Genomic DNA, 20,023 nt, shown 5'->3' with positions numbered 1-20,023 from the left:
CATGACAGAGGACGCACACCCAAGCGGCTGGAACCCCACTTGAGTTTCCAAGAAACTCAGGACAGCACCCGTCCCCGCAGCAGGCAAGCCTGGGTCTCCCAATTTGGCCCCTCTAGCCCCCTACATCCTGCTGCCACAGAGTGTCTCCCATTCCCCCTGCGACACACTCACCTTCCTAGAGGAGTCTGCAAGAAAATGCGCCCTGAGTAGCCAGGGTTCTTCTGAAACAGAGACCAGAGATGGAGAAGAAAGGAGAGACAGAAAGAGATAAAGGGAAAAAGGGAGAGACCAAGAATGAATTCTAGTTTTAAAGAGAGGAGGGGAGGGGGAAAAAAAGAAAAATTTCCACAGTGCCCTATAGTCCCCACACGTGCACGGAATGTCTAATCTTAACTTTTCAAGGCAGGATGTTAACAAAGCTTGTATTTTTGCCCTGCATTGTAACTTGGCCTTATCACAGTGTAAAGGGTGGGGAGATTGTCCTAAATTATGTCCAGGCAGCCCCCCTGGATCCATGGATTAAGAGATTAAAGGAGACCACTGGGCAAGGCCTCCTCTTTCCCCTTCATATTCCTGGTATGATAATTGCTTAAACTGATTTGCACTTTCACAAAAGCTCGCAGGACGCTTTGTAGCTCGAACAGAACAGACGAGGTTTCTCTATCAATGGAAATAAAACTGATTAATGCAGCCTATCAGGATAAGAAGCAAATGAAGCATGCAAAAACAACCTCGTACCCCCAGAAGGGGGAAGGAGGGAGGAAAAAAGCTAAGTTTCCTCCAAGACTGGTTACAACTTTTTTCTTTAATGTTGAAATTAAGACTTGAAGGTTTCTCAGAATGCTTGCCTTATAAGGCTGTTGAGGCCCTTAGGCTTACTTCATCACCTTGGGCTGACCGGGGCCAGAGAGAGAGGAGGGAAGAAGGAAGGTAGGAAAGGAAGGAAGGAGGCGAGGGAGAGAGAAAGAGAGACCTACTTTGGGATTTGAAGTCAGAAACACAGCTTAAAAGTCCCAGGATTTTGATTCTGCTGTTTTCCCCTATCCTTAGGGGAATATTCCTCAATGCATAACTCTATGTCCAGATTTTTTTAAAAAACACTAGATGTTCAGAGAAATAAGCATTTTTAACCTGAAATTCAAACTAAACTCCCTCAGTAGGACTTGTAATGGGCAAAGGTCTGATTGGAAAATTTTTCTCCCATCCCTTTTCTGAGGTACTTAAGTTTTCCTAATCCTCTCCCTTTTCCACCCTCATCTCTCTTTAAAATGCCCAAGAATCCATCAGTATGGCCCTTTTGTGGGTGGGGAGACTGGATTTCTTGAGCCTGGTTAGAGAAGGACCACACTTAAATTATAGAGGTAGTTTTGTTTTTTTAAAAAAAAAAATGACTACAATTTCCCCAAACGACTACTCTGAGGGCATATTGATAAATCTTTATTGACAAAATATTGACATTGACATACTTCTTGGAAGTATATAGTGTGTTAGAATTCTAACAAATTAACACAAAACACAAAAATATTTACATTCTGGTATAGAAGACATTAAGGAAGCATTTGTCACTCTCTTTAGTAAGTCTATGATCTTGGAATTGAAACTCAGTGCTTGAAAACCTGCTGCCATGTGCTTGGCCACACTTAACATCATCCCCGCTAACTACAGTCCTTCAGTTTTTGCAATGGATAGATTTAAAGTTTGGAATGGACTTTACAATGAATGGTTGAATTTGGCCAATAACTCAACCACTAAAGGAGTTTGCTTTGTGGTTTTAAGCCTCAGGGTGTTAGGAAAGGGAATATCCAAGAATGATAATCAATTAAGGTTTTTTTTTTTCCCAGCATAAGTCCTGACTCCTCTGTGGGTGCCCTCCCCTGCCACCCCCCAGCCCCCATCCTGCTCCCTGTTTCTTTGTAGGACCACTATCGCTGAGCCTACCTCATTTAGCTTTCACAATTACTTTGACGTCAGAAGGTATCAAAAAGTGTTTACAGACTGCACATTTCTCAAAAAAAAATCAAAATAAAAGGTACACAGAACCTGTCATTAAAAGGAAAAGAAAATCACAATTCATTTTCTGTCTTTAGACACCATTCACCCAACAACTGCTACATGCAATTCAAGTTTCTGAACAGGTGTGGAATGGGGCTGGATATGGAATTTCGATTGTTATTATTACTAATTATTTTTTTAATTGGGGGAGAAAATACTCTGCGAAGTGCAAAATAAAAAGTCCTGTGCCTGGTTGTTTTTTTTCTTTTATCATTATTTTCTTTAATTGGACTGCGATAAACGGAATACCTGCCAATCATCTTGTCTAGCCAGTTCTGCGTTTGCCCGACAGCTTTCTTGTCAGAATGCCTTCCGCTTTGCCACATTTGGATCTCTCTCTCCCTTTCTCTTTCTCCCTCTCTCTCTGCCTCACTCACTCACTCAGCTGCCTCTTTAGACAAGGGTTGCATTTTGATCAGGGAGACTCCGTCCTCTGCCACGTCCGTGCAGCCTCGGATCAGGACCCTGCGCCCTAGTTGCCCAAAGTCTGCGCGGTGCCGCTGCTCTCTCTGACTCCCTCGCCCCTTCTTGGTGAATGCGTGTGTGCGGTTTGTTTTTGTTTTGTAGGGTTTTTTTTCTTCTTCCCCTCCTCTCCCTGTCTGTTTGCTCCGGGTTGTCCATTTCTGTGGGGATTGGTTTGTGTTTTTAATCGTCTGAGGTCACATCTATTTCCTCGGGACTCGCCTGCTTGGTGGCAATTCTCCACCGGTTAATATGGTGCGTCCCTTTTTTCTTTTGTTGCGAATCTGAGCCTTCTTCCTCCAGCTTCTGTCTTTTGAACTTCGTCCTTCGGTTCTGAAACCATACTTTTACCTGCGGGGAGAGGCAGATGGGCGCGTTAGTTCCTCCACAGCGCCCTCCTACCTCTTCCTTCTTCACTGCGCTCAAACCCCGGGTCTAAGACTTCAAAAGTCCAGCTCCCCAGCTGCATGACCTAAGGGCCAGCCTCCCCATGGCCTCCCTTCAGGCAGTAGAGCTGCTAGTGCTGGTCGGTGGGCAGCCTGGCTCCCTGCACTTCTGTGCCCTCCCTGGGGCTTTCCCCAGGCCAGGAGGCCCTGAATGCACAGCGCCCCTTCTTGTCTCACCTGCACGGGACACCCAATCCCATTGAGAGCAAATCCTTGCAAAGCATGGGAAACTCCTATAAAAATAAAAGGAAGAATAAAGAGATGTGTCCCTAACTCCCTCTACCTAGCCAGTGCAGGAGAGATCTAATTCCAGGCTGCTGCAGCTTCCTGCAGGGCCCTATATACTTTCTATTTTCCACCAGTTTCTGCATTATTGCCTAAATACAGCGCCTCCTCTGCAAGGTCTGGGCCCAGAGTATGCAGTCAGGATTTGCCTGAGCTTCCTCACTCTTGCCCAGGTCTCTTGCAGGTGAGCAGGAGTGGGTGGTGGTGAGGAGGTGCTGAAGGAAGCCAGGGTTACTGTGGGGTAGAGAAGTCTGGGGACCAACCCAGCTGTATCTTTCCAGCTAGGAGAAGAGGCTCAAAAGCGAAAGCTTCTGAAAGATCTTGGGACAAAGGGGAAGTAACAGAAAAACTGAGAGAGAAGAGAGGGAGAGCTCTCTCCTCCCTCCTAAGGACAAGCCAGAGCCAAGCTCGGGTCACATCACTTTCTGGAAGGGCAGGGCTGGCAGCCTGGCCGCCCCAAAGCTTCTGCTAGAGATCTGGGGAGCAATGAGGTGGGACTCCACTGCAATCCCCATCGTCCCCTGGGGAAGCTGGGTGGTGAGTCCCATTTGCGACCAGACTAGATAGTAACCCTGTCCCAGCTTCCCAGCAGCGAGGTGCGGTGAGGAGAAAAGGTGATGACTGCACGTCCCAAGCCCCAGGGCCTGTTCCATCCTGGCAGCAGCACCCAGGGCCCCTGAAGTCCGCTCCACTCCCTCCTTTGAGAGGGCCGGCCCAGATCCCGGCTTGCTCTCTCCGAATGCCCCAGTCCCCCAACGTGCCCCGTGAAAAAGCTGAGCTGGAACAAGGCTGAGTTTAATTTGCTTTGAGTTTGCTAATTGAGGGGGAGGACGGTTCATTTCTCCCCGGCGCTCGCCCAAGGCGCGCGTCGGTGCGCTCGGGGCTTGACACGCACACAAAGACTCCAGGCAGCGTGGGCAGCGAGGCGGACAAAGACCACCTCCGCCACGGCTATCCAGGAGAAATCAGACGGACCAGCGCCTTGCGCCGGGCCCCGCACCAACCCGCGAGGCCCTCCGTGGTTTTCTCCGGGGGTGGCGGGACGGTTTAAAACAAAAGCCTCGACCTCTTTTCGCCTCCCTGAAAAAGTGTTACAACTTAATCTGCCCGAAAACGTTACTGTTTGCAGGGAACTTTGACCCCGCCCTGCGGCTCCTTGTACAGTAGCGCCTACTGTAGCCCTAAGCCTCCTCCGTGACCCAGGCTGGCCAGAGCCGTGCCCCCCTTCAAACACGGATGCACAGGAAGGCTCTGTCCCCAGGCAGCCCCTCTCCGCAGCGTCCCAGCTCTGTTTTGCGACTTAGGGATGCACCCAAGATGACTGGCCTCTGCCGTCTGACTCTCCGATCCCCTCAGGGGAAGTTAACTGGAGCCGTCGGTGTGAGCGTTGGATCTGCAAGTCGCACAGAGCTCGCCTTTAACCATTCTTAGCGCTCTCCAGCCCGGAGCCCCATATACCTCCGACACCCTTCTGCACTATCCCTGTTCCTAGACCCCAGCCGGCATCCACTTCCTCTCACTGAAAGTCTGACCAAAATTGCTGCAGTGTCTTAGCCAGGAGCTACAAGTCTTGCCCACCCTGACAGAAGGAGCGACCTTGCCGGGCCCCCAGATCCTGGGGTGGGTTGGCTCTTGCAGTCACTTGCTGGAGCCCAAGGAAGCCCGGCACCTTGGAACATACATCCTGAGCCCGGGCGTGGAACCAGCGCACGGGCTCGTTGCTGAAGGCCCTCTCTGAGCTCCGCATTTGTGTGCCAGCTGCTTGAGTTCAGAGATTTGGGAAGGGTTCGCCGCGCCTGCGCCCCGCTCACCTGAGTTTCCGTGAGACTGAGGCTGTGCGCCAGCTGCTTCCTCTCAGCGCCCACCACGTAGTGGTTCTTCTCGAAAGCGTGTTCCAGCCTCAGAAGCTGGGACGGGGAGAAGGCGGTTCGGATCCGCTTCGGCTTTCTGGCCAGCGCGTTGTGCAAAAGGAAGCTCTCGGGGCTTGTGTCGTTCCCTGCGGAGGACATAGCAGACGTCCCGTTAGAAGGGAAGCATCCTGACCGGGGCCGCGCGCTTCTCCTGAGCCGGGCTAGAAGGGCACGGCGCTCAGGGCCTTCGCGTAGTCCGTGCGTCTCTGCTGGGGGTGGGGGTGGGGTGCCTGAAGCCCTCCGGAGACGCTCAAAGAGGACACCGGCCCAGCTGCCCGGCCCGACCCGCCGGGGCTGTACCTGTGGGCACCCACCCAGCAGTTGCCCTCGCGGAGCGAGTCCCAGGCTCCTGACCTCGGCGGGTTTAGCAGCCTCCCTGGCGCCAAGGGCCTCGCCACCTCCGCGCCGGGCACCCGGGGCAGAGGAGGGGCCAAGCAGAGCCAGGCCAGGGAATTGGCGCCCACGACCAGAGAAATGACTTTTTTCTAATCTGTCGGGGAACTTTAATCCCGGAGTGAAGAGGCCGCTATCCAGAGTTTTCTCGGGGACTTATTTTTAAATTATTAAATCTTTCCCCTTTGGGTAAGTGCACAGGCCGGTGTGTTGTAGCAGCCCCGCCGGGATGGAAATACCGCCGGCGTGTGCGCCGTGTTTCTGCCGCCGTGGCCTCCCGAGGTCCCGGATCCCCCGCTGCCCGGCTCCAGAGAACTTGGAGGCTCTAGCGAAGGGATCGAAACCCAGGTGGTAACTGAGCTACTGAGCTGCGGACACCCTTTAGGACTGTCCGCGGCCCCAGAAGATCTGGGCCACTCTGGGCTGGGGTGGGGACCGAGAGCGGAGCTAGCCGAGAATGAGGAAAGGGAGTCTTAAACTTTGCGAGCAAAGCCAAAGAGTTTCAGGTTCACTCATAAGGATGTGAAATCAATTTCACCAAAAACCCAAACATAGAAAAATAAAGCGACAATTCAGGCCAGAATGGAGGCAAGTCCAGTCAGGGAATAAGGGTGAAAGGTTGTTTTTGTTTTATTTTGTTTTAATAATGGGGGTGGGGGTGGCATCCACCAGATTCTCGCCTCTGGCAGGAACGCAAAGGGTTAATGAATGGACAAGCCGCTGAGTATTGATCGACTGCCACGGGAGGTAGGTGTTTTCCCCGCTCCGATCGCTAAACTAATTACTCGCCCCTTTTTCTGAAGTTTTAAGTTTCCTTCCACCCCCACTCAGAGATCAGAAAAACAACAAATAAAAATACCAAGAAGGAAAACACACGAACACTTCTCCGGACCCAGTTCATTTCTTTTAAAGGAAAACAAAAACAAAAACAAAAATCAGACTGACCCTGCCTTCCCGCCGAGGCCGCTCGGCTCCCAGTGGAGCGGGTCTCGGCGAGAGTGCGGAGTACGGGAGGCTTCTACCCGCGCCGGTTCCCGCCGTTCCCTGGGTCTCCAAAAAAGGCAGAAAAAAAAACCCAAACCCCTGGACTTTGCTCTAGGGGCGCGAGGGTCCCCTCGTCGCGCTAAGAGGGTTGGAGACCAAGAAGTCGCGGGTCTAGGCTGAAGGGAAGCGGAGTATGTGGCGAACCGGGTCGAACGCCTTGGAAGGCGAACCTGGCGGTCGGGGCCTGCCCGCGCCCCCCGGAGCCTGGAGCGAAGATATCACCGAGGACGGAGAGCCCGGGAACCCCGCGGGCTCCGGGACTCCTTGGCGGCCGGCAGTCCGAGCAGGCTGCCCCGGCTTGTCTCGACCAGAGAGCACTCGGAGACTCTGAGCCCCTCCTTATGGGGTCAAGCGGCCGCTGGCCAGCCCCCAACCCGGCCGCTCTGCGGAGACTGGGGACCAACAGCGGGCCCGGCTCCTAGCCGCCCAGTTTGGGAACGCGGCGCGCGACCCGGCGAGCGGCTGGAACCTCCGCCCGGGCCTTGCCAACCGCACACCGCGAGCAGGCCGAGGACAGTGCGGGGTGAGGCGCGCTGCAGCCCCGCGACGTGGCACGTACCTTGGAAGCGGTGGCCCAGATATCGGTAGCGGTGGATGAGCCAGGGATAGAAGGTGGACGGGTCCCGCTGCTGAGAGGCGAAGAGGGGGTGTGGCGAATGCGAGGAAGGCAGGGGGTGGGCGGCCAGGGCGTGCGGCGGCGGCACTGGGTGCACTGGCACGGCGGGGTTGGGCGGGTGCGAGACCGCCTCGGCGAACACCAAGTCCGGGTTGGAGTAGACGCCCCTGCCGGCGGCGGCGGCCGCGGCGGCCGAGTGGAAGCCGTTGAGAAACGGGTTTATGGGGCTGGAGTTGGCATAGCTGAGCGCCGCGGGACGGATGGGGTCCTCAGAGCGCGAGGCGGGCAGGGGACTGTCCTTGGCCACCAGCGACTCGATGGTGAAGCAGCGCTTGGGCGCCGGCTGGAACATGCTGCGCCGAGGAGCGGGCGCCCGGGGCTCCCGGCTCCCGGCGACCGCGGCGCGCTGCCTCCGCCGCCCGCTGCCCGCGGCGAGGACCGACGAGAATTGGGGACTTGTCTGGGGTGGGGGTGGGGGGAAGAAAGGAAGAAAGAAAGAAAAGGAAAGGAAAAAGGGAAGGAGGGGGAGGGGAGGGAGAGCAACGCCGAAGATCCCGAGAATCTTGCACCAAACGCGCCCAACCTGGAGAGAGGGGGGAAAAAAATCCTTCCAGAAGAATTTGCAGGCGTGGATTGGGGTAATTTTTTTTTTCTTTTTCTTTCTTTCTTTTTTTTTTTTTTTTTTTTTTGGCGAGATGGCGTGGGGAATCGGAGTTAGAGGCAGGGAGGGGGGATAGTTTCTCGGGGGAGGACGCAAAAAAAAAAAAAAGTTTTCTCTCCTCTGCAAAAAGCGGGCAGGGCGCCCTAAGTCCAAGGACAATCCATGGAAGTGTTCGCTTCTTCACAAGTTGTGCAAACGATTTGTTAGTTCATGAGCCTAATTAGTGCGGGGATCACATAAACAGCTTCCTCCGAAGCCTGGTAAATGGCTTGATGATTGGTCGCTATTACTCGCCCTGAGGTGGAAGGGGGGAGACTCTTTAAAGTGCGTCAGAGGGAGGCGAGCGCCTGGGAACCCGGAGGCCTGGATCCGGGCCGAGAATGGAACGGAGTCGGCGCCGCTGCCTCGGCTGTGCCTCCTGCGCCTGCCGGGCTGCCGGCCTCTCCGCGCCGTCGCCGCGCACTCCCCGCTCACTCGCTCCCGCGGCGCCCACGGCGGCTTCTCCTTCTCCGCTTTCGCCTCCTCCTCTTCCTTCGGCTTCTCCTCCTCCTCCTCCTCCTCTTCCTCCACCTCTTTCCCCACCTACTCCCCCCTCAGCTACCGCCTCCTCCTCTACCACTACCATACCCTCCGGGGCACCCCGATCCCTGCAGAGTCCCCGGCCCGGCCAGCGCTGCCTCCTCTGCGGCCCCCGGATCCCGAGCCTGCTGAGCCCGAGCTGGTAGGACCGAGACACCGACACCCAGATTCCTCTTGCCTAGCGTTCTGCCTTGGTGACTCCCTCGCATACGGGGATCTGGGATGGCCCCGGGAGCATCGCGAGGGTAAGAGGGCAGGGGTTGGTTCTGCGTGAGGAAGCCGTTCGGTTACACCAGTTCCCACCCCCAGCAAAATTCCGGGATGTTTTCTAGGTGAGGAGGGAGCCTGGGCCGAGGGGTGGGGCGGGTGAGGAGGACGCGATCCTCCAACCGCGCGTCGCCTCGAGGGCCCAGGTCGCTGCGTTCGCGATCCTTGACCCGGGCTCGTTCGTTTGCAAACTGAAATGGGAGTTGAGGACCGTGCCGGGCTGTGGGCTTCAACCAGCCCCACAGGCTACCGCTTTTTCTCTCTGGGACGGTGCTCACCTTCCCCTAAAACAATTCCTTCTGTAGTATCTGGGACCGTCAGTCCGGTGAGAGGAGAGGCTAAATGTAGTGCTACTATTATCGTTACGTTGTCGTTATTATTTTGTTAGTGTTGTCATTGTTATTATCATTTCTGTTGTTGTTGTTATTATTATTATTTCTATTAATATTCTACCGTCTGTAGTCCCAGGGGCGGGTTGCCTAGAAGGGCTTGCAACTAGGGACGGCAGATCTCCTTTCCGGTTCCAGGCCGTGTCCGCATTTTCGAGTTCGCCTTCGGTTTTGGGATGATTTTAGGGCCGAGTTCCATCGTCCCCATTGGCTCACGCAGCAGCATAATTATGATCACATCCCCCAGGCTGCTGGCGCTGCTCTCTGTTTATTGGTGGTTAAAGATCTATTATCTATTCATCAGCCGCCTCTTTTTTCCTCTTTTTTTTTCTCTCTTTTTGCCAATTACATTCTTCTAAAGTGAAGTACCAGCAGGTATTTTGCACGTTTACAATTAATGATAAAAAAAAAATCTGGCGTCTTTTAAATCTATTACTTGGAGGCCCATGCCGTTTCTCTTAAGGACAGAGAAATGCCTATGTTTGATGACTAGGTTGCCGTGAGACCAGGAAAAGTCGATTGGGAGGAGGGAGAAGAGCAAAGTCCTGTGCCTTCTCTAGCTGCAGTGCCACCAGATTCACCAGTGAAGGGTCCTGAATCTTAGGACATGCTCCCCAGTTACCTTCTCTCTGCTCTGGGGGTCTCCTCTGACCCTCTCTGGTTTCATCTGCTATATATTTACTTTCCTGTCAATTTCTCAACTTATTTATTCCAGGAATAGCTTATTTGGGGGGAAGGAGTGTCCAAAAAACCCTTTTGGAAAACTGTCCAAGCAAGAGAGAAGTTAGGATTGTTTTCTGGGGTTGTCTGGGCACCTGATCTTAGTGAGAAGCCAACAGAGATCATCTGTGCCGCCCCCACCAACCTTCTCAGAATACCACACATACACACATTCACATACAAGACAGATATGGACTCAGTTTTGCCCTAATGCTGGTAACACCTGCTCCTCCCTCAGGTTGCAGACCTCTGACAACAGCTCTGGGCAGTGGTTGTGGCTGGGTATTCATCCTTAGCAGGTTGTCCTGGTCTTGGCTTTGAGGCACCCACAACCTTTTTACCAGGCTCAAGGATACAGGGTTTTTGATTCACACTCTTGAGGTGGGGTAATTTGAAGATGCATCTCCCTGGGGCCTGAACTATGACCCCCCAAATATTATATCCAGCTCAGACATCCCCCCTTCAATTAGGCTGTAGGAACACAAATCTCACCTTGCACAGGCCTCCAGGGAGCCTAAAGCCACTGGGAAATGTGCAGGTCTCTTGGCTGTGCCAATCAAGAAGCCTGGAGTGGAGATAGAGAGTCAGCCTTCCAGTTCTAAAGCTGGAAAGAAACACTCCATTTAAGTAGGCTATAGATTCCAGATCCTGGAGCCAGAGGGAAAGGGCTTCCTTCTCTGTGGAAGGCTCTCCGGGAGAGCTGGTGGGCCAGGCTCGCCCTCTGGCCATGTTCTCCAAATTCCCCTTAGGCTGGAGGTGGAAAACTGGGGGCACTACAGGTCTTGCCTTCCCTGCAGAGCAGGAAATGACCATTTATTGCACTGTTAGTATTAGTTAATATATGTTAGTATGGCTGGGGGTTATGAGAATAGATGACCTTGAGGTCAAAGGGAATCTGGTCAGTGTCTGGGAGGTGAGGTGAGGGTGTTTGCCTTTTTTAAAAGTCTCAGGCAGAGTGCTAAGGTATTGGTACCCCCTAGGCCCTTTCCCCACTTGGGCCAAGACCTGTCCAGAGAGTGTCCCAAGGAAGTCAGTAATAGTTTGAAACTCAGACCCCTCAGCCTCCTGCCAGAGGCAGGGACATTTGGCAGGGGCAGAGGGGTCTAGTGTGCTCCAAGCTTGGTCTCCAGTAATGCATCATCCTTAGCAGGTCACCTGCCTCTTGCAGACTGCCTTGAGATGGCCAGGTTTGTCCCAGGGGCGCTAGTTGTCCGCAGGTGGGCAAGGGTGGCAGGAGCACGGCATGCCAGTTCCTCTGCCCCTTGTGTGGTGGGTCCCTAGCCTTGCCCAGGCCCCCAGCAGGGAGAGAAGTGGGTTGTCAGAGTCCGGAGATGCACAGAGCCCTGGAAGCTGGGTAATCTATGCTAATTCATGCGCCCAGGCCTGAGGAGCTCTGGAAGGTTCGCGCTGCCCAGCCCCAACGTGCGGGGGAATTAACTAGGAGAGTAATTCATTAATCAGGCTGGTGAGTGGAGGTGCGCCAGAACTCTGGGCACTCTGGCCAGGTCTCAGACCCTAAACCGCCTCTAGCCCACTCTCCTGGGACCCGGTGGCTGCCACTCACTTTACTCGTGGCTTCTGCCTTGCAGAATCCAGCCTTTGTTCCCTAGCTGCCCTTCAACGGTGGGTGTTTGGTTAAGTGTGGGAGCGTGCAGTGGGAGGTGGGGGGATTTTTGAGTCTCCATCTTAGAGCAAGGGGCTCCCTTTCCCCACCTGCCAAGCCGCAGTGGGTTGGGCTGTGTAGATTCAGGAATCTACACTCTGTAGGTAGCTGCTAGCAGACATGATGAAGGTTTGAATCTCGCATCTATCACGGAGCGATCTTGGGCAAACACCACAACCTCTCCTGAACTCCATTTTCTCATCTGTAAACGTACATCCAATGCTGCCTGGGAGGCAGTTGAGGGTAGGATCGAGGTCTGCTTTGAGGAATGATAGCACCTTCTACTTCCTTGTATGCATTTTTCAAAACTCAAAGAACTGTACAGTAAGAGGGTGATTTTTACTTTACGTAAGTTATACCTTAATAACCGCCCTCCCCAAATCGAGTCAGGCCTGGGTGACCTTGGACAAATTTCCTAACCTCTCTGTGCCTCAGTTATCTCTTCTGTGAAATGGAGATAAATAATAGTTATCTTGGCCCTTGGGGGTCATCCAACAAGATAAGCCAAGCAAAGTGTCCAGCATGTCATGAGCTGTAATAAAAGTTAGCCGCTGCCCTTGATATTGCTGTTATTATTACCTGCCCACCTCCAGGGCTTGTTGCTGGACTTCAAGACTATTAATAGAGTTGTACAAACATAAGCAGGTCCCACACTCCAGCCTGGAGATTCCCCCATGCTCCTCAAAAGGTCGGGGACTTTCCTAGAGGGGTGTTGGGATGAGAAAGGCCTGGATTCCTGGCTAGTGAGAGGTATCAAAGGGGATAGATTTCTGGGGCTGTCGCGTGACCATCTGCTCTGTTGGTCGCCACGCCCCCTACCTTCAGAGGAGCAAACAGCAGAGCTGTGCCCTCCCCCAGCTCCTCCTAGGCCAGTGCACTACGGGAGGGGGGCGAGGGGGGCGGTGCCTAGTCTCCCACAACTCAAAGTAGGTGCCCAGGTGCTGACTGGGGTCATTATCACTACTTGTGTGACTATCTTCGTGAACCTTGATTTTCCGATCCGTGAAAAGGAAATATCAATATAACAACAGTTGTTAGGAGGAGTATGTGAGCTAATACTTGGCATAATTACCGTTCATCAAATATTATTGTTAGGCGGTGGCCTGGTACAGCCCAGCCCACCCAACCCACTCGGCCACATCCAAGCCATGGCGACTACCTGTGAACTGGTACGGTGAACCCACACTGCACGCCGTCCAGGCAGCGCGGGAAGCGCCGCAACAGCGAAGGGCGAACCGTTTCCCGGGCCCGAGGAAAACTAAACGTGCTCGGGGTTAGAGAGACCTCGGGGCCGGCTTAAGAGTTTCTCCAGTCCATTGTGATTCCCAGTCACCCGGCCTCTCCCAACACGTAGAGCAGCAGTAGGAAAACAAAAAGAACCAATACCTTTAAAACACTTAAAAATTTTTATTATGGTAAATCCCTTTCTGGCGTCTTCCCTGGAGGCCGCGCTCTGGGCCCGCGAGGCGGCTGGGGTCTGGGATCCGCGTGCGTGCAGCGGCGCCTAGTGGCAAAGGCTGGGCGCTGGCAGGATACTCGCCTAGCACCTGAGCCCCGTGCCTCGACTTGCGCCCCACTGCCAAGCTCTAGCCACAACCTCAGTCTGTCCAGGAGAGGAGGTCTAAGGTGGCTCACTAGCTGCAGGGGAGAAAGGATTTCTTGAAATGCGTCCCTTTTGCCTCCACCAGCTCCAGCTTTCCGCTTCAGAGTTCACCATCCATGCTAGAAATCCAGCTCCCCTAGAAGTCGGACCCCCTTCCGAACGGTAAAAGAAAGCGCGGAACGGTTCTGCTCTAAGAAGGACGAGGCGTCATGATCACCGATGCCAGAGCTGTGGCCAGCTACGGCTCAGATGCTCTCGTAACTCCAAGCCTGAGGTCCCAAATCCTGTGGCCCGACTACAGAGGCTCAGAGAAGGGGCCCATGATGGCTAGCGCGGGCTCCTGGAGTGGAGTCGGAAGAGCTGGGGTCGCGGGGTGAGGTTATCCCCGCTTCGCGCCCCCTCGCGGCCGGCCAGGGACTCCCAGAGACAGGGGTCGTGGTTACTGCGGAGGTACTGACTGATCGCCAGCAGGATTGGGCTGCCGCGGCGGGCCCGGGTGACCCGCCCTTTCCTTCTTGAGCGCAAGGACGCCATCTGTCCCGAGCAGCCTAGCTCCTCTGGTGGGGGTGAGGCTGTGGAATCCGTGCGGGGTTCACTGGAAACCCGTGCGGCATCCTCCACATAACCGTTCAGAGTCCATTTGAGAGGGCAAGCCCTTTGGAAGCAGACTGGGACCCTGGTACCAGCCTCTGCTGTCAATGGCGGCTGCTGAAAACAGGCGCTGTCCTCTGGTCGATAGCAGGAGCCTGTGATCTCTTGGGTTTCTTGAGATCCAGGCATTACGAGATCCAACATTCCAGAGCCAGAAACTCCGCACTGAGACGTGGAGCCACACGCCGGACCTGACCGTCAAGTTTTCTCTTTCATCAGGTTGAAACTCGTCAGCCCCGCAACACACAGTCTGCCCTGATTTACTATTGAAAGCAAGGGAACAGAATCAAATGGGGTCCTGGTTTCTTTCTCCTTCAACTGCCTGCAAATGAAAATCTAATGTTATGTTAGGATAAGTGATGGACCTACTGACAGACACAGACAGGGACACAGGATAAAGGAACATGGGCGCTATTATTCGGGCAAGTGCAGGAAGAGGGGTGGAGACATTACGTCTCCCTGAACTTCCCCACCCATATTGTCACACTCCCTTCCAACTGTCCCCAATGCTGCGGCTCCATTGTTCCACAAAGACAATGACCGTTGCCAGATATTCCCTGAGGTTGAACAAGATGGCTGGACACAGGACCATAATGGGAGGTGGGGGGCACACCTGATTCCTCTGCTTCCTTCTCCAGCATCTCTTCGATTGAGACTCTGCTTTCACCACCTGCAGCTGCCCTTGTAACTTGGGGTCCAATCCTTTAAGGAGTTCTTGGCCTGTTAGCAATCCACCTTCCAACCTAGGGAGAGTTTCTAAAACTCTGACCTCCCACCAGACTCTCTCTCAGGGACTTGTCTCTTCTGTCATTACCTCCCCATTTTCTGGACTCTGCGAACTGGGCTAGGGCTGACAAAGATGATTATGGTCATTTGCCAAAAGAAAGAAACTGGAAGCTTTCTCTCTTGGACGCTGTAGCCCTTCTTGGAACCTGGGGAGTATGGGGGGAAGACAGAACGATTCTTCTTACCTGTGTAGAGTTTTAGCGTTTAAAAGCCTGTTTGCTCATAGTTATAATGCCAGTGAACCTCAAGATCTTGTGTGCAAGGAGCTATAATACCCATTTTCCAGGTGAGAAAACTGAGGCTCAGAGTGGTTACCCAAAGTATTCTCACCTCCTGACTGTGCATGCGGTGGTGACTACAAGAGGGGCCGTGACACGTCTCCACCTCCACCCCGACTCATTGTCGCCAGACACTGGTATACAAGCCAATGAGAAAAGGCAGCGAAAAGCCCTCGCAGGCGAACCTGGGCGCACGAACCTTCACGTGCTGCCAGGCTCACCCAGCAGGCTCCACGTAGTGTAATTCCAGTGTTTGCCTGGAACCCACTTGCTCACCATTGTCCTCCAGGCCACTTTTCCTGGCCTCAGGCTTCTCCCCACTCGTGCTTTCTTCTTGCCGGGTCTTCTGCAACTCAAGCCCCGGATTTAGAACGGGAGAGAGCTCTCGGCGGCCTCACTGTGGCCAATGAGCGGAAGAGCCATTGCGGTGGTGCTGAGTGGCCCGCGCGCTCGGAGCTGCCGCCGAGACTCCGTGCGCTTTGCTCCCTCTCGTCGTTCTTGTAGGCGACTCAAAGCTGCCCGAAACCTCCGGGGGTGCTCAGAGAGCGGCACCTGCACCGGCAGACAGAAGACCGAGGTGCAGCCCCAGCACCCTCGCAGCCATCGAGGCGGCCCGAAAGCCCCTTTTCCAGGGGCTTCTCCCTCCCAAACTCTGCCCAGCCTGGGTGGAACCAGCCAGTGGACAGAGGAGTGGACAGGGGCTGGGAGTTTCCAATGGGGCCCACAGAGAGTCTGACCTCTCCTTCTCCTGGGGAGACCCCCCCCCCTTCCATAGCCTGGCCCTGGCGGCCTTTAATTTATCCGGGGCTGCAGCGGCCAGGCGGCCGTAGGGCTAACGGAAAGAGCCTTCTAGTTCGGCCCCGCAACTGCTCGCCTCCCCTGACACCCTCACATTCGCTGGCTCCCCAGGAGGTTGGACACACAGGCCACGCACGCCTTTTTGCGTCCCCTCGGCGGCGTCTGGGCTCTGGGATACGCCGGGCGCCCCATATCCTTCTGAGGCCCCGCGAGCCCTGGGCTAAGCGCCCAGTTCCTGGCGGCTGGAGGAAAGGCTGAGAGTGGAACCAGGGGGGACCTTCAGGGGCCTGCAGGAGGCTTCAGCGCTGGGTGCCTTGTATCCTCCGCCTACCCTGGCCAGTACCCGGAGGGGCCAGCCGCAGCTGCCCTCCGCTTAGCGGGGCCGCCCGTGGCTTGCCCAGGCTGCGCAACAAAGGGTGGCACCGCAGCGGCGCGAGCAGGGACCTCGTTGGTTCAATATTAGCTTTTCATTCCAGTCTATTGTGCCCATCCGAGACAATATTGACTCTGAGGTGAGAGCCCACAAACGTAAGGGCTTGTCTAACACTCCGCGGCAGGACGCTCGGAGGTAAGAGAACCAGAAATGGAGCGTTGAAGAGACTGCAAATAAAAGCAGCTCTGTGCGGCGGCGCGCCGCAGGGTCCCAGACGGCCGGCAGGCAGGAGCTCTCCGAGCCTGGTCCTGGTCCTTTGATCCGGGAACGGGGGTCGCGAGGGGTCTCGGGTTCCGGGGGCAGCTGAGAAGGGACACTGCGCGTTACCACCGAGACTGCCCCCGTTTAACACACATCCCCGTCATCCAATTTATTTTGAGGCCCCGCTTCTAGGTAACTCTAGAGAAAAACTAATTCCCATATACGCGGTTTTAGCTTGCCAGCAAGCCGGAGTTGGCCTCTGAGAAATTTTCCCCGTTTACTCTTTAGGGTAACTCCTCTGTCAAAGCGCTTCTCCTGGTTGCTCTGCACGAGAAGAGTAAACACACGCAGCAATTATCATTAAGCTGCATTACTTTCGAGTACGCGGTTAATATCAAATTTCTACTGTGTTTTGCTCTGCTTTGAATCTCTCCTTGCATCCCATCCGCGGGTTTCTTAACTGCCTTTCTAACCGCAGCTTTAAAGGGCCTCTGGAACGTTCAAGTCTTGCATATGAAGATTCGTTTCAATTTCCAAATTGCCTCTAAATGCCTACGTTGGAAAATGACACTTTAAGTTGTCTTCTGTGTCTGAGACAGAACACTTAGACTTACGCTTTCTGGACCAAGTGCCAAATCCTTAGGGCTTGCCGTGAACGTGGAGAAGAATGCCCTCCAGTGTATTTACGAAATGTGTGTCTCCCCCGCCAAGCTCATTGGAGTCTGACCTCTATAAGAGATCATCTGCTAACTCCATTACTCCAAAAGGGAGCTGGTCATTTGGAATCTTTACATCCATCCAAAGACACGTGGGCATTTGGGGAACTGGGTTGGTGCAAGCACTGGTGGTGGTGACACCAGCATTCAAAGAAACGTTGTGTGCCTCCCCTCCTCAGGCTCCCTGTACTGAGCTGGTGCTTGGGTGATACCGAGCTCCAGACCCATGGATATGTCAGAAGATGACGTTCTACGTAATAAATGTGATCTATAATATAGCATATATATGGTCGGTTCGTATTATATATTATTTAGCTTGTAATATGTATTATGTGGTTTCATCATATTATGAACTGTTTAACATATATTTAACATCTACTTCTTATATTTATTAGATTGTTAACGCATACTAACGCATACAATACATGCGTGATGTATTTTCTGTTGTATACAGCTGTGGGTATGTAAGTAAAAACCCATATAATTATTGCATATGTGTGTGTAAAAGTATTTGGGGAGTCCTTAGCTTCCGTGCAAGTACATGTTCGATCGTTCAACGTGACGTTATAAAGTACTAGTCGAAACCACTTTGACACCAGCTATGTCTTTGTAACAAATATCCCAGGGTCCAATTTCAGCGCCAGGGAGAGGCGGGGCGTAGGTAACTGCGGTGAGGGATGGCAGGTCCCCTCTGGAAAGTGGTGTTCCAAGTGCCCGTTCCCTGGAGACAGAGCAGACAACGTTCTGGACCCGGCGGCCGCCTCCTCTCCGCGCTTGCCCTGTCGTGGTGGTTTTCGTTTTGAAAGAGGCTGCTCAGAGGCTCCGATGATCCCTAAACTGATGTCATGAATTAAAAATGAATTTGGGGAGTGCAGCATATGCTCAGTGAGGCGTCCTGGCGAGCAGCGGAGGCCCTTCCCCAGGGTTCTGGGCTCCAGACGCGGGGCTGCCGGCTCGGGCCTCTCCCGGGCGCGGACGCGCAGCCTGGCTGCGGCTCACTCGGGTCCCTACCGAGCTCGCCGCCGCCCTGCCCAGCTCGCGCAAGGGACAGCTGTCCGTGGCTCGGAGCGCCTGCAGAGCAGGTGCTCGCAACCACTGGCCGCTTCTAATACTGATTAAAAGCGAAAATAAGCAGGTAGTCGAGAGCTCTCTCAGGAAGACCGGGGCCAAGTGGGCCCAAGGAAAAGAGAGTCGGCATCTCACTTGGCCGCACGTTATTGCCCTCTTTAAAGGGCAAGAACCACACAAGGGATCCATTTTATGGAGGGAAAAATGGGGTGAGGGAGACAATGAGAGTCAAGTATGGCTACTAAAGCTTCATAAATCAGAACGCCCTAACTTTACAGCGGGATAAACAGGAAATGGGGGGAGGGCCTACTTCGGAGGCCTGGAGGCAGGGAGGAGAAATTGGGGATGGAAGGCAAGAAAGGCGGATGGAAGGGGGAAGAGGGGCAGAGACTACCAAGGTGCGGTGGGCTGTGTATTTCTTAAAAGCAACCCCTCCCGGAATGGCTAACTGGTGAAGGTCTTGCTGAACAAAACAATGAAACTTGGCTAAAACCTGACCAAGAGACTTGGGCTTCCCACTTCCGGCAAAACCCGGAGTTCAGCAAAAGCCCGGCCCCACCTCTGATAGGCTCCAGTCCCCAGCTCTGGGGAAAGGTTTTGACGAATGTCAAACAGGCAGGCTGTGGCCTTCCTGCTCTGTCCCTGACAGGGCTAAGGGGTATGTAGGATGCGCTAGGGACTGGAAGTGGGAGAAAGTCTTCATGTTACTAAAAATAAAACAACTCAGCCTCCCCAGTGGCTGCAGTCTCCCAACGTGGCTGGGTGGGGAGGCGTCTGAACACGCACAGGATGCCAAGCCTTCCAGATGAAGAGTGGATCACAGGGCCAACCGTGTGAATGTGGATCTCCCCCAGGTGGGCTTTGGCACATCTGGCCCGTCTGCAGTATTTTCTCCCTCCAGGTGATCCATCTTGCCCATGCCCAGTGTGCTGGAAAACTTTTTCTAATTGTGGAAGCATCAGAGTTCCATACTTCTGCCCCTTGCTCTGAGCCCCCATGATCCTGGTTTAAGGAACCGCTGCTCAGGTGTGCTGGGAACAAGCATTTGCTTGTCCTCATTTGCTTTCAGGGCATCTAGCAGGAGAGACAGTCCATTTCTATCACTGATGGTGCCTCTACAGGTACTGTGCTAAGCACCTATCACAAGGACCTCTCTCAGCCAGTCCTCCAGCAATCCACTGAAGTGTTCAAAGTCTATTTGAAGCTCTGAAATGTTAAGTAGTTTACCCAAGGTCACACACACACACACACACACACACACACACACACACACACACACACACACACACAACTAGTAAATGAGAGTCTCTGGCTTCCAACCCAGGTCTGTCTGACTCCAACAACTTTTTTTCTCCCCTATGTCTGATTCCCTATCAAAATGCCCTCCTTATCCCCAGTGAGGATGTTGAGATTACAGGCTGAAGAGAGAGCTAACACTTTGTTCTGAATCCTCCAAAAAGCCAAGGACCATAGGTTACAGAACCTGGATCCCACATTCTCTCCAGAATATTTTTTCCAGGTTCAGAAGAGACAACCAACAGTTGGCCCACAGGAAGCAGGTATGGTTTACAGAGAGCTCGCTCATATCTTACTTCAACTGTCTCTCCCACCAACGCAGTGAGAAGGACACTGCCGTCATTGCCCCAACTAGAGAGGCAGAAACGGGCTCCGGGAGGTTGAACAACTCATTCTCGGCCTAGCCAGTTTGTGCAGAGCCCTGGCACTAGTCCGGGCTGGCCCATTCCAAGCCTCCCGGCTCTGCAGACACCACATATGGGACCATTTAACCATCAGAGTTAGGCCTTGCATTCTGTTGTGGGATTGCTAGGTTGTTTTCTCTTTGTTTTAAGTGGTCCTGCAAATATTATTTTGGATTCAAAACTTTCTCTTCATTTATGCCTCTCTTATGCTCATTCTTTCTCCATGTAGCACCCATCTGTGTGGCCGGGTCATCAAGGAAACAGAACAAGGAGTTGCCCCTTTTCAGTGTGCAAATGATAGT

General features: G+C 53.7%; 2 protein-coding genes across 3 annotated transcripts; one reads left to right on the top strand and one right to left on the bottom strand.

The window, feature by feature from the left end:
* Window positions 1-1,382: 1,382 nt before the first annotated feature.
* Window positions 1,383-8,675, bottom strand: EMX2 (empty spiracles homeobox 2). 2 transcript variants are annotated; one of them, XM_036898948.2, is made up of 3 exons: window positions 7,152-8,255; window positions 5,057-5,241; window positions 1,383-2,865 (listed from the first exon to the last, which is right to left on the bottom strand). In XM_036898948.2, exons 1-3 carry the CDS (start codon window positions 7,558-7,560, stop codon window positions 2,698-2,700), a joined length of 762 nt encoding a protein of 253 aa, XP_036754843.1. In that variant the 5' UTR covers window positions 7,561-8,255; the 3' UTR covers window positions 1,383-2,697. The 2 variants fall into 2 exon arrangements, with proteins under 2 accessions (XP_036754843.1, XP_036754844.1); XM_036898949.2 differs by lacking the exon at window positions 5,057-5,241 and having other exon boundaries at window positions 2,762-2,865; window positions 7,152-8,675.
* LOC130684486 (uncharacterized) lies at window positions 7,904-17,413 on the top strand. The gene is made up of 3 exons (XM_057505394.1): window positions 7,904-7,908; window positions 8,170-8,693; window positions 16,716-17,413. The coding sequence occupies exons 1-3, from the start codon at window positions 7,904-7,906 to the stop codon at window positions 16,811-16,813; spliced, it is 627 nt and encodes a 208-aa protein (XP_057361377.1). The 3' UTR covers window positions 16,814-17,413.
* Window positions 17,414-20,023: the final 2,610 nt, after the last annotated feature.

Source organism: Manis pentadactyla, chromosome 8 (assembly GCF_030020395.1).
Source record: "Manis pentadactyla isolate mManPen7 chromosome 8, mManPen7.hap1, whole genome shotgun sequence".
NCBI classification, from domain to species: Eukaryota; Metazoa; Chordata; class Mammalia; order Pholidota; family Manidae; genus Manis; species Manis pentadactyla.
The sequence above is the reverse complement of the archived record's forward strand: the minus strand, read 5'-3'. Positions and strand labels throughout refer to the sequence as shown.